Raw genomic sequence first — 13,630 nt, forward strand, 5'->3', positions numbered from 1 at the left:
AGAGCGCAGAAAACACAAACCAACACAACTGAAGGACATCACCGAACGATGAGACATCCATCAACATCTACTGCCTTTCACTAAATACTAACAGAGCATCATCAGTGCTGAAATAAACACGGACCGCCTCGACCTGTCAGAAAACCTACCGGAAAGAAGCTGTAGGCTGAATCCAAGTCAAATTGTAAAATAAGTGTAGTGTTCTAATCCACTATTACAGTCATTTATTTTAATTTTTTTTAAGGAAAGTTGAGAATAAAAATAAAATTACTGTAATTAAAAAAAAAAGGATATTTGTATTTCAATAATAAAACATTTTGGCAAATGTTTTGAAAATAATGTCATAATGTAACAAAATACAAAAACGTCCTCATTTATAAAATATAAACTTTATTATATATATATATATATATATATATATATATATATATATATATATTTATTTTTTTTTTTTCTTTATTTTTTTCTTCAGTACTACAGTCATTAAGTTAACATTTATAGAAAAGTTGAGAATAATAAAATAACTGTAAATAATTTAAAATTGTATTTTATAATTTATGTAATGCATAAACTATTTTTAAACAAATTAAAACTATATAAAACTGCATATTTTCTATTTAAAATATTCTTATATATTATACTAATATGTATGTATGTATGTATGTATGTATGTATGTATATATATATATATATATATATATATATATATATATATATATATATATAAATACTATACTTTATAAAAATAAAAGCAAAATTAATTTTTTTCAAATATATATATATATATATATATACGTATATATATATATATATATATATATATATATATATATATATATATATATATATATATATATATATATATATATATATATATATATATATATATATATATATTTATATAAAGCACCATACAAAAGAGGAACAATACACTGATTTTTTAAAAATGTAAACAAAATTTCATAAATATATATATATATATATATATATATATATATATATTTACAATATAATTTTCATTTCACTTTATTTATATAGCATTTTACAGCTGCACCTGCAGACCAAAGTGCTGAACAATCATGAAACAGTCATTAAAACACAAAACAGAAGACAACACACATTCAACTCACCACAAAGACTAGCCCACACTCTCAAAGGCTAACGACAAGTAATAGTTTTTGACTTCAACTTTAAAGGCATTTAACGATACGCCCTGTCTAAGTTCCTGAGGCAGACTATTCCAGAGCTTCGGGCCTGCAACAGCAAAGGCCTGATCCCCTTTTGACTTTAAATGAGTACGAGGGACAGTAAGCAATAACTTATTATTAGATCTTAAAGATCTTAATACACTAAAATATAATATAATATATACAATTCTATTTATATATAAAATCATTCGTTCACCCAGATAAAAACTGAAAGGTGAAGAGCATTTGACCTGTAATTCATCTGAGAACAGCATTCTGTCGTACGGCTCCTGAACTCAATCAATAGATATCAGTGCCACATTAAATATGGCTGATTTCACATGACGGACGTGTGTGAATAATTCAGAGGCAGAGAGTGACAGGCTCACGCGTGACACAGACTCGGAGGAAATGAATTTCTCCGGCGGTCGGTGTGCGGTTTCACTGATGCTCTGCTCTTAATGCACAGGAGCAGCATGCTGCACTCAGGTGGCTTTTATTTTTAATGGCAGGTCAGGGACATAAAAGGTAACACTCAATGACTGCAGGGAATCTGCTATATTTAGTCCGGCTCGTGCCACATGACAGACGAATTCATATACGGAGACAGCAGCACATACCTACTGCGTGTTTACATGCGACGAGAACAGAAGTAATAAAACACATGCACATGAACATACATGGATATATTAATACATGTCAGTGCAGCAAACTAACTCGATCAATCAAAACAACCTCATAAAGAGACAAACCTGATCATGCCTCGTCCTCTGTGCAATAAAATCACACAGCCAATGGAAAACTACGTTGAAACATTTCCATATGCGCACAAAAACATGTCACACAAGACGAAAAGCACAAACAAATCCTGCCAGAAAAAAATTTCCATTTTCTGCGTCAAATGAGTCGCATTTGTTTAGAAGAACTGAAGGAACCATCACTTGTCTGATTATCAGCCTCGCATCTTACTGTTCGTTAATAACGTCTGGATCAAAAACCAGCGTGAAACATCTGAACTTATCGTTTTAGATGAGAGACGCGAGACCGTTGAATTATTTAGATTAATACTGATTATATTTTATTTGATACATTAACTATATTTATGTAATTGGACTAGATAGATGCATGATTTGAGGAATCATTCATCAAGTCAGCAGCAAAAATTGTGCAGAACCAATTATAGACAGGGTTATTAGTTAATTAAAAACATAAAAAATGCTACTTAAGTAAACTTTAATTGAAATAAATTAAAATATATTTTTTAGACTGAACCAATTATAGAATAACAGTTAATTAAACAAAAATTACTTTAAATAAAATAAACTTATGAAATAAAATGTATTTCTAAACTGAAAAAAATATAGACTGAACCAGGGTTATTAAAGTTAATTAAAACCACAAAAAAAATGCTACTTAAGTAAACTTTAATTGAAATAAATTAAAATATATATTTTTAGACTGAACCAATTATAGAATAACAGTTAATTAAACAAAAATTACTTTAAATAAAATTAACTTTAAATGAAATACATTTTTAATTACTGTATTTCAGCCATTTTTTTTCAAGGCACATTTCTCATTTTGATTTAGTTTAACTTGAAAATAAACTAATACTGAAATAAAATAAAAATTTGAAAAAATATATTTATACTGTACATAAAAAAAAAAAAAATGTAAAAAATAAAAAAATAAAAATAAAACTTTAACTAAACTTAAAATGAAAACAAATGAAAACAGAAACATTAAAAATATTAATAAAAACTATATTCACGTCTCATACTCGCATGACACTAATAACACTGTTCTGAAAATCAATAGGGTCCACTTTCATTGTTTGGACAAAAATAAATAATATTTATACACATCAAAAAACGTAAAGAAAGAAAAAAAAGACAAAAACACTAAACAAATACTAAAAATAACAAATTAAAATGAAAACAAATGAACACTGAAACATAAAATGAAAACTGAAACATTCAAAACACTAACAAAAATCATATTTGCATCTTAGTGACACTAAAAACAAAACACTGTTCTGAAAATCAATAGGGTCTAAACAACATTGGATTCCACTTTCATTGTTTGGACAAAAACATTGAGGCATCTTTCATAATACTGCGGTTTGTGTTCCACAGAAGAACAGAGGCAGTAAAGCACACTATTGAGATGAAGCGAGCGCAGATGAGGAGGACTGAGACGCTGTAATGTGACTCCAGAAGACGGTCACCTGCACAGATAAAGCCAAGAGGAGAGCAGGACACTCAAAAGACTCGACGGCGCGAAAAGTGAGACGCCAATTTAAGTGTAACTAGAGTCTGTGTGATCCTCTGGGGAAGCAGAAGAGATCGGGATCTTATCAACACCTCCTCGAAACACGAGAGGAACGGCTGGAGTCACGGAGAAATATACAGTTAGGACCAGAAGCACTGATGCTTTCACAGACCCGCAGTGAAAGACACTCTGATGAAGAGAGAAGATGCTCTCGGGTCACAGAGGTCACACAGATCCTGTCAGAGGTCAAATAAAGGAAAGCAACCCCCTCCGTAATCAATGAGTAACCACACACTCCGATGAAGCCATCAGCTGATGAGACCATTACTGTCAGCATCAGCTGCTCTTCACTTCACACCCTACCATTCAGAAGCTCATTTATTCCATCAAAAATACAGTAAAAATGTGAAATATTTTTGCAATTTAAAATAGCCGTTTTCTATGTGAGTACATGTTAAACTGTAATTTATTTCTGTGATGCGCAGCTGAATTTTCAGCATCATTACTCCAGTCTTCAGTGTCACATGATAATAATAATATGCTGATTTGCTGCTTAAAAACCATGATACATTTTATTTTTCAGGATTCACAGATGAATAGAAAGTTCAGTTTATTTATTTGTAACCGTATAAATGTCTTTACTGTCACTTTTGATCAATATAATGCTTCCTTTCTCCATAAAAGCATTAAACGTCGAACAGAAGTGTATATGTGAAGGTCGTTTTCAATACTAAAGTGTGCAGGTTTTCAATTTCTGTCGCAGTTTGTAACTGATATGAAAACAATCCAGTCTAACTAGTTTAAGTGAGTCATTATTGGTGACTACTATAGTATAGAAACTGTCAGTAACACTTTACTTAAAGCTTTTACACATAATACATAATAAAAGTAGTTTTAATGCATTGTATGATCTCATGAATAATTGCAACAAGAGTTATAATATTATAATACTCATCGATCCACCTTAAGAAAGCATAATGCATTAAAAGGTGACTAACAAACCTTCAAAAATTATAATGCATTTTAACTTAAGTTACAATTATTTATGAGTAGATATAATGCATTACAATGTACATTATGAATACCTTTATAATGCATTAAAGTGTTACTAAATCGACTCTTTTTGTATCAGACGACAAGCAACATTCTGTGTGCTACATTTTGACAAAAAAACAAGTGAACAAAGTGTTACATTTATTCCACTTTCTCTAGAATTTAAATGTTTCCATTTGAACTAGATCTGTCAAAGCTAATTGGATAAGATTAATTCAATACATTAAATATTTCCAAACCAATTAAAGTTGAATTGAATGTAATAACTATGAAAATAAATGTGATTAATCACATTTAAATGTTTGAATTTAATTGTAATTTCAGTAGGAAAGGCTTCAGTGATTAAGCTGCCGTCGGCGTGAAAGTGTGAAAAAAGGCAAAGGGACATTAAACAGGAAGTGCGAAACAGGGAGAACGACAGAGACAGGAAGTGGGCATTTATAACGGGCGAGCGTCCAGAGCGGCGTCAGCCGTCGGGAGAGAAATGATAAATGCCTTTCAGCTTCTCTGTAATTTAAAACACATCCAGAATGTTATTCTGGAGCGAAAACACATTTACACACAAAACCTCATCTTATAATCAAAGATAAATATATAGATACTAAGAATAAACAGCAGATGGGATGCCGGGCCCCCGCCCTGTTTCGGTCTCTGATAAATCACTGGTTTCAGCACGACTCCGTCTGAATTGTTGTTTTTCTATGAAGGAAATTTCATTTCACTCAACCAAAGCCTTTTCTTTCTGGTGTTTATCTCTGCCTCGGCTCCATCAGACGGTAGTTGTGCGTTTCAGAGGTTCATTAATCATGCTACGAGACACGGGCCCCTAATCCAGCCCTGCAAACCCACTTTATCAAGTTTCAGAGGCCCCCGAGGCCCCGAATGCAGCTCCAAACACAGGAAGAACCAGCCGATAAATCAAAACAACATCTTATTTCAGCGCAGCGTCCTGTGAGGTGCGTTTAGCTCTCTGTAAAATTGTCTGCTAGAAAGACACAAAACCTGACACTAAAATACTAGTTCAGCCTTAAAAAATAAAGAAATAAATCACCCGTGTGTCATTCAAACCTGTCTGACTTTCTTTCTTCTGCAGAGCACAAAAGACATGTTTAGAAGTTAATGGAGTCAAAAGATAAAAAAAAAAAAAAAAAAAAAAACACTGACTTTCATTGTATGGGAACCAAAAAACACTATAATTTGTTAAAATGTTTTCTCTTGTGTTTCAAAAGAATGGTGCAAAAAAAAAAAAAAAGAGCAATAAAAGCAAATGCAATAATATTGATATATATACAGAATATTGTCAAAACTAGGGAAAACAGGTATATACTGAATATCTACAAAATGAGGAAAAACATACTGAGATATTTACTGAATATCATCCAAAAATAGTGAGATAAATTCTGAATATTGTCAAAATTGGAAAAGTAGTGAAATATACTAAATATCATCAAAAGATTAAGATACATACTTAAAGTCATTAAAATTAGGAAAAATAGTGAGATGCATAAAATCGAAATACTGAATATATTTCATTGTTAGGAAAAATATACATACTTAATATTTTCAAAATTTTTAAAAAATATTGAAATATATATACTGAATACTCAAAATTGGGAAAAATATTCAGATATATATCAAATATCATAAAAATTTCACTCATAAATATTAAATGAAAGGCCTAAATTTATAATTCAGATATTTAAATTGCATATAAATTTCCTTCCATTTGGATTACACAGTTTTAACATAAAAACACTGATAAAATCAATACAATTATCGCTGTGATAGTAATAATAAATAATGTGTTTCAATGACCAGCTTTATGTATTTATCATCAACAAATCCAATGTCATACATTTTAACTGATTGAATATTGCTTATTCCATAGCTAACCATATTTTAAACATGTTCACACTTTAACTGAATAAATGCAATTGTTTTCACAATGAAGAGATTTATACTGATTTTAAGCCATTTGAATAAACATTTTGCAAATAGGATTATTTAAATCAAATCAAATAGATGCAAATGGTTTATAATAAACTATCCCACAATTTGTTTGACTGCAGAAATCCGACCGGTTTCATTGATGTATGACTGACAAGTATGCATCACATTCAGTTTATTAGTTTATATTAAAACCATGTATTCCAAATGGATGAAAATTTCATAAGCAATTTTTTAAAAAGTCACAATAAAACAGAAGTTGTGTCAGATCGTTTCTTCCATATTGTGACGTTCATCCGAGTGAGACAGATGATCCAAAAATAATAAGTCTGTGCATTGGTTGCTAATTGGATGCTAAGATGTGGGTGTGGCTCTCAAGTGTATGCAGATGAGCATGAGCTGCAGGGGCGGAGCTTAAGAGCACTAAATTAGAAATCCTGCATGTCATCAAAGAGACGGCATATCCAGTTACGGTGTTTGGGTTAAACATTACAAGGTCAAAAACTGTTTAAAAATAACATGCATGGATGAATTGCTCATAAGATGATACATAACCAGTTTTGGGGAAGGTTACTTTTAAAAGTAATGCGTTACAATATTGCGTTAGAAAGTAACTAATTTTGTTACTTTTGAGTTACTTTTTAAATTTGGGCAGGGCTTGCTTGCTTGTTTTTAATATACAAAAGTTCTATGTAAAAGCTCTTTCACAACAAAGTGAAATGAATACGCCTCAGTCTGAAGGAAATGTAAATCACGTCTGTACAGTAGAGGGGCGCAGCGCAAACTAATCACATGAAGAATATGACGCAGGAGAAGAAAGTTCAACACTATTCAGCAATAACTAAAATTAAACACAAATGTGTCATTTTTGCTTATTAGTATGGTTGAATTGGATCATCGAAGGTCAGTAGCAAAGATATTGTTTAATAAAATGGGATTAAATACATAAATGATATTTGTCTTATTTAACATATTTAATTATTGCAGGTTTGTATAATACTCTGAGTTTGCATTTGACTGTTTTTATTGATTTTGAGGAACACTGAATGTGTTTTTGTGCAGGTGAGATGAGTAAATACATGTTCATATTTAGTCTAGATGTACAGTAAGATCATGTTCACACGTTTACTCCTGATTTCTCTCAACATGGCAACATCAGAGCTGTCAGTCAATACATGAGAAACACAGTAACTGGTGTAACTTATTTGAAAAAGTAACTCAGATATTTCCTTCTAAATGAAAAAGTAATGCGTTACTTTACTAGTTACTTAAAGTAATCTGATTACGTAACTTGTAATGAGTTACCCCCAACACTGATTATAATATGCATGATCTGATGAAGATGATATGTGATGATGATTCCTGCACCTGTGACACCAGACATCAAACCACAACTGGCGCTCATGTTGTGTTTAAAAACATCTGCGTGACCTCCTTAACATCTCACGCTCTGATGTGTTCAGCAGAAGCGCTCGTGTCGAACGCACATGAATCAGGCTGGACGGCGCACACGTCTCTGAAATAAAGAGCACAGCAAACCTGATGGGAAAAACCACTCTGTCTCGCACCTAAACTGCTCTCAAACTCGGACACAGAAGGTTGAGGCGCCGCGTGCCATCAAACTGCAGCAGCATGTGGCTTTCCTGAAGCTCCTCGATACGGGGCCTCAAGAGCGGGCCCCTGACGCTCCGTTAAAAACAGCTGCTGGAGTCACACACACACACACACACAGTTCCCTGTATTTAAGCACTCGACACGGAAGTGAGATTCTGCGGTTTTCATTCCTTACAGAGAGACGCTTGACGAAATCCCAGTGATCTGCTCTGGGGCCAGTTGCTCAAATGTAGGAAGTTAATCCCACACTGAAATTTGTTTAATGTATATGTATGCCAATATTTTTGACTTTCAGTTCACATCAAATCAACATCATGTCAGTTTGATTTGCATATTCACCCCCCCACCCCCTTTTTTTTGTAACATAAATTTTGATGTCAATCTGATGTCTTTTCAACATCAATTGCCCACTGTTTTTTTTTTTTTTTTAATCTCACAATTCTGATTTGTGTTCTCTCAATTGCAATTTTTTCCCCCCCCCAGAATTGTGAGTTTATATCTTGCAGTTTTTACTATATATATATATATATGTTGTAATTCTGAGTTTATGAATTCTGAATTAAAAAAAATCAATTTTTGCAAATCAGCAGGGGCCAGTTGTTCAAAAGTAATCTGATTGGATCTTGGCCATCGCATTGGATCAAATCTTGAAAACGGGTTTTTCAAAAGAAAAATAAGAATTCTGAATTCGGAGCAGATCACAAAATCCAGTCTTGGTTTGGATCTGGATTAAATCCTCAATTTGTGTTGTTCAAAGCATTTTAGTAAGATTGGGATACATTTAAAAAAAAAAAAAAAAGGATTATTCTTATCCCAGCAGAAGGGTGGATCTCAGGAACAAAAATGTAAAAAAATTTAAAACTGGTCCAAAAAAATACAACATTTGTAACATGTAATATATCCCCAAACAGCTGTCAGTATCAAACAAAAATATTATATTTAATTTAAAGTTTTTTATCACTAATTGTAAACTACATTAGCATAATCATCAGAGATGGACCAGTCAGAAGTAGTTATTTGTGTAAATGCAATGCATAACTAGAATGCAAAACTTTTTTTTTTTTTTCATCATCATGTCCCTTTAGGGGCTCCGTAGAGCATTAGTAAGTGTGTATCTGGATCGGGGTGATCCAATCCAATTTTTGCTTTGAATATCAAAGCGGCACAAAAGCAAGATGGGTTAGCTGATCCTGGATAGCTAAACATGGGCTTTCCAAATCCAGATCATTCTGATCCAGATTAAACTTTCTGAACAGCTGGCCCCTGGAGACACAGCAGGGCTCTCTGGACTAGTTAGTTATTGTGAGGATTGGCTTTACAAACACTAATGCAAATGTTTCTCACACACAACCAAGCACTGTGTTTATTGTGAATAAAGTGTGTTTCAGGAGGTCAGAAAGAGAAAGAATAGAAAAAGAGATGATTTTTAAATAAGTCTCTTCTGTTCACCAAGGCTGCATTCATTTGATGAAAAATACAGTAAAAGCAGAAAAACATTATTATTACCCTTTAAAATAGCTGTTTTCTTTGCGAATATCTGTTAAAATGTAATTTATTTCTGTGATAAAAGCTGAATTTTCAGTATCATTACTCCAGTCTTCAGTGTCACATGATCCTTCAGAAATCATTCTAATATGCTGATTTGCTGCTCAAGAAACATTTGTGACCCTGGAGCACAAAACCAGTCATAAGGGTAAATTTTCTGAAATTCAGATTTTACATCATCTTAAAGCTGAATAAATAAGCTTTGCATTGATGTATGGTTTGTTATGATCGGACAATATTTGGCTGAGATACAACTATTTGAAAATCTGGAATCTGAGGGTGCAAAAAAATCTAAACATTGAGAAAATCACCTTTAAAGTTGTCCAAATGAAGTTCTTAGCAATGCATATTACTAATCAAAAATTAAGTTTTGATATATTTACGGTAGGACATTTGCTAAATATCTTCATGGAACATGATCTTTACTTAATATCCTAATGATTTTTGGCATAAAAGAAAAATCAATAATTTTGACCCATACAATGTATTGTTGGCTATTGCTACAAATATAGCTGTGCTGCTTATGACTGCTTTTGTGCTCCAGGGTCACATTTCTGATCATTATCAGTGTTGAAAACAGTTGTGCTGCCCAATATTTTTGTGGAAACTGTGATGCATTTTATTTTTCAGGATTCACAGATGAATAGAAAGTTCAAAAGAACAGCATTTATTTGAAACAGAAATCTTTTGCTACATTATGAATGTCGTTACGGTGACTTTTGATCATTTTAATGCATTGTGGCTGAATAAATGTATTTTTCTCTTTCAAAACGTTTCTTTCCATGATTTTGATTCTGTACATGCTGATATGAAGCACTGCTGTGTGTCATTTTGTGTTTAAACACTTCGTGTCCTTCACGTGTGTGAACTTGCTGCAGGTCAATCCCCTCATCATCCCGCGGCCCCTGACGGGCCCCTCAACATTCAGCATAAATAAACACACATCCAGATCTTCAGGTTTCAGTCCAGACATGAAGCATCAATCACACGGGCTTTACACTAACAAAACACACACACACGTTCTTAAGACATACATGTGTGCACATGCTCAAGAACACACACAGAGACACACACACACAGCTGATCAGAACGGATCCTGACAGTGAACAAACTCACTCCACTATCAGACTGAAATAATGTGAATTCAGATTAATCTTTCTCACCTCGTTTCTGCATAAAGGTGAAAAGGTCATCCAGAAACTCCTTCCTGTGCGGGTCGCTATCCAGCTCATATAACTATCAGACACAAATCAACCTTATTACACAAAATCATCTTCATACACACCCATCAGACATTAATCATGCCAGAATCAATTCAATTAACAAATTTACTTTGAAACAAGTTTCACTCATAAATTACAAGTAAATTTCACAAATAATTACAAATGACGAGGAACACATTAATTAAACATGAAATTTTAGTAGAAAGACTGAAATAGTATTTTCTTACAAAACACGAACTGTATTTATAACTGAATTTTCTTTTTTTTTTTTTTTTTACAATGTTGACATACAGATTGAAGTAAATTATACAATAATAAAATTAATCTAAACTGCACCTTTAAATTAAATTAATGAATTAAACTGGTCCATTAATACACAATGAAACAAATGCCTGGTCTGCGATTCACTTTAGTACGGTCCCCGCGAGGTGACATGGTCGGTTCACTTAGTTTTGTCGTGGCCACGACATCATAACTCGTGGGAACGGGATAATATGTTGTGGCCAACTTCTTATGTTGAGGGGACGACATATTTTTATTGTGGCAACGAGTTCAATGTGTAAACAAACCTGCGTGACCATAGCAACCCGGGATTATCAGAGATGGATTCATTAATATTTTATTTAAAATTAAGAAATTACATTATTAAATTATTACCATGGCTACTGGACTGTATTACATGCCATAGTCAGCATTCAAATGAAGTTTATCATGAAATGTTACATAAAGTGCATAAAATAAAATATATATTTTGATATTCGTTTATATTTGTTTTTCCCAAAATTTCGATCTCTTTACTTAACGTTCTGAATTGTAAATAACAGCCTACTGTAAATGCTCGACATGCAATAAAGCTTTGATTATGCTGACTGGAATTTTTACTGGAATGCAATTTAAATTTAACATAGGCTATATTTCATTTTATTTCTGCTAAGTAATAGACCATAATTACAAATACTATATAGTGTTTCGTTGAGGAATTAATCATTCACGTAATTTAATTTGTAAATGAAAACACAACATGCTCATTTATCATCACACATGGGCATAAATACAATCATAAAGTCAAAACTTGATTGGCATAATTGTCAAGCGTTCACAGTATTTGCAAAATATATGGTAGGCTAGCAAATATAGCATAATTACACAAAACGTTAACTAGGTAAAGCGATACACAAATTGAAAGGGGAAATGAGCATATATAAAAATATAACCCTAGAAGTTAATGTAATAATAATAATAATAATGGCCTATACAAATATTAAATTAAATGTTTAAAGTTAATAAAAATGTTTTATGATAATATCTGATAATCCCAGGTTGCGAGGTTTGTTTACGCATTGAACTCGTGGCCACGAGAAATGGATGTCATTCCCTCAACATAGCATCTCGAGGTCACGACATATCACATTCCCACGAGTTACGATGTCGTGGCCACGACAAAACTAAGTGAACCGACCATGTCACCTCGCGGGGACCGTACTTTAGGACAACCTTTGTGCAAAAATTGCTAATAAATGTATCAAATATTTACAAACAAAAAAAAGCAAGCAACTTCTTGAAATAAATGTGAAACTTTTAAGTAGAAAAACTGGCAGAGTGCAGACACACAGATTGCAGTGAACCTTTAAATTAAACTAATAAATTAAGACTGAATTAATCATGAAATTTTGAAGTAGAAAAATAGCAGTTTCGCAAAAATAATTGTTATATTTACAACTTTGACATTTTTTTTTTTTTTTTTTTTTTACAGTGCACAAACAGATATACAAATAATGTATAACAAATAATAACAAAAAACTGACCTTGGCGAAATCTCTGGACGCTTCCCCTCTTCCACGAGCAACATCCACATCATCCGGCCAGGATACACCACCGTTCTGCACACACACACACACACACACACACACGTCAGTTCACAGGAAATAGTAAATAAGGTTGTGTGTCTTCCTCCTGGAACACTCATCCTCCCCTCTCGTCCTCTGACCTCCAACACACACACACACACTTCATCTCAGAGATAGTCATAGATCAGTATTGATGTGTGAGGCCTGAAATACTCTTAGTATGTGAATGCGAACACAACCAACCCAAACTACAGAAGATTCATCTGAAGCGACTCTAATGGTTTGAGGGTCATCGGCTCCTGTGCAAATTCAGTCCATGCGGCTCCATATACAACACACAGGGGTCAAGGAGGCCATTGCTACAGAGAGCAAAGGATCATGGGAGAATGGACTGTCTGTCTGATAAATGCAGTTCAAGCAGCACTCAATGAAACTGCTCAAATAATGAGTGTTTCCAGACAGGTTTCCCAACACTTTCACTGTGCTGCAGTACTATAATCACAGTAAACTAGAGTTGCTGTCAGCTGTATTTACTTTTTCAAAACCTCAATATTCAAAAAACAGTATATGCAATGAATATAAACATTTTATGAAATGGAAAAAATATATATATTTTTTGTATATTCATAAAAATAACTATCAAATAATGACGCTATTTTGCTGTAGAGCTGCTTTACAGCTGAAATGGAATTAGTTTCAGAACTGATTAATTTTATAACATTATCACTGTTATTTTTCCTGTTTATTTCTGTCAAGCTGCTTTGAAACAATCTGTATTGCTATAGAAATAAATGTGACTTAACAATAAAAGATTCTGTAAATGTATTTGTGATAAATTCAGAGCCCATCAAATGTCTCATAATAAAAAAAACTCTTGATAAGAATCTCATGATCCAAACCAAAATTAAACCATAAAAAAGTGTTACCTTAAATAAACATGAAC

The 13,630-nt window shown here is 32.8% G+C and overlaps 1 protein-coding gene across 1 annotated transcript in view; it reads right to left on the reverse strand.

The window, feature by feature from the left end:
* si:dkey-205h23.1 (AT-rich interactive domain-containing protein 3B) overlaps window positions 1-13,630 on the reverse strand; it is a 59,343-nt gene that overhangs the window by 14,104 nt on the left and 31,609 nt on the right. Inside the window, exons 3-4 of the mRNA XM_058750567.1 lie at window positions 12,646-12,720; window positions 10,781-10,853 (exon numbers count right to left, since the gene is read on the reverse strand). Coding sequence (XP_058606550.1) covers window positions 10,781-10,853; window positions 12,646-12,720 — 148 coding nt within the window. The remainder of the gene's footprint in view (window positions 1-10,780; window positions 10,854-12,645; window positions 12,721-13,630) is intronic.

Source organism: Onychostoma macrolepis, chromosome 18, assembly GCF_012432095.1.
Source record: "Onychostoma macrolepis isolate SWU-2019 chromosome 18, ASM1243209v1, whole genome shotgun sequence".
In the NCBI taxonomy this organism is placed as follows: Eukaryota; Metazoa; Chordata; class Actinopteri; order Cypriniformes; family Cyprinidae; genus Onychostoma; species Onychostoma macrolepis.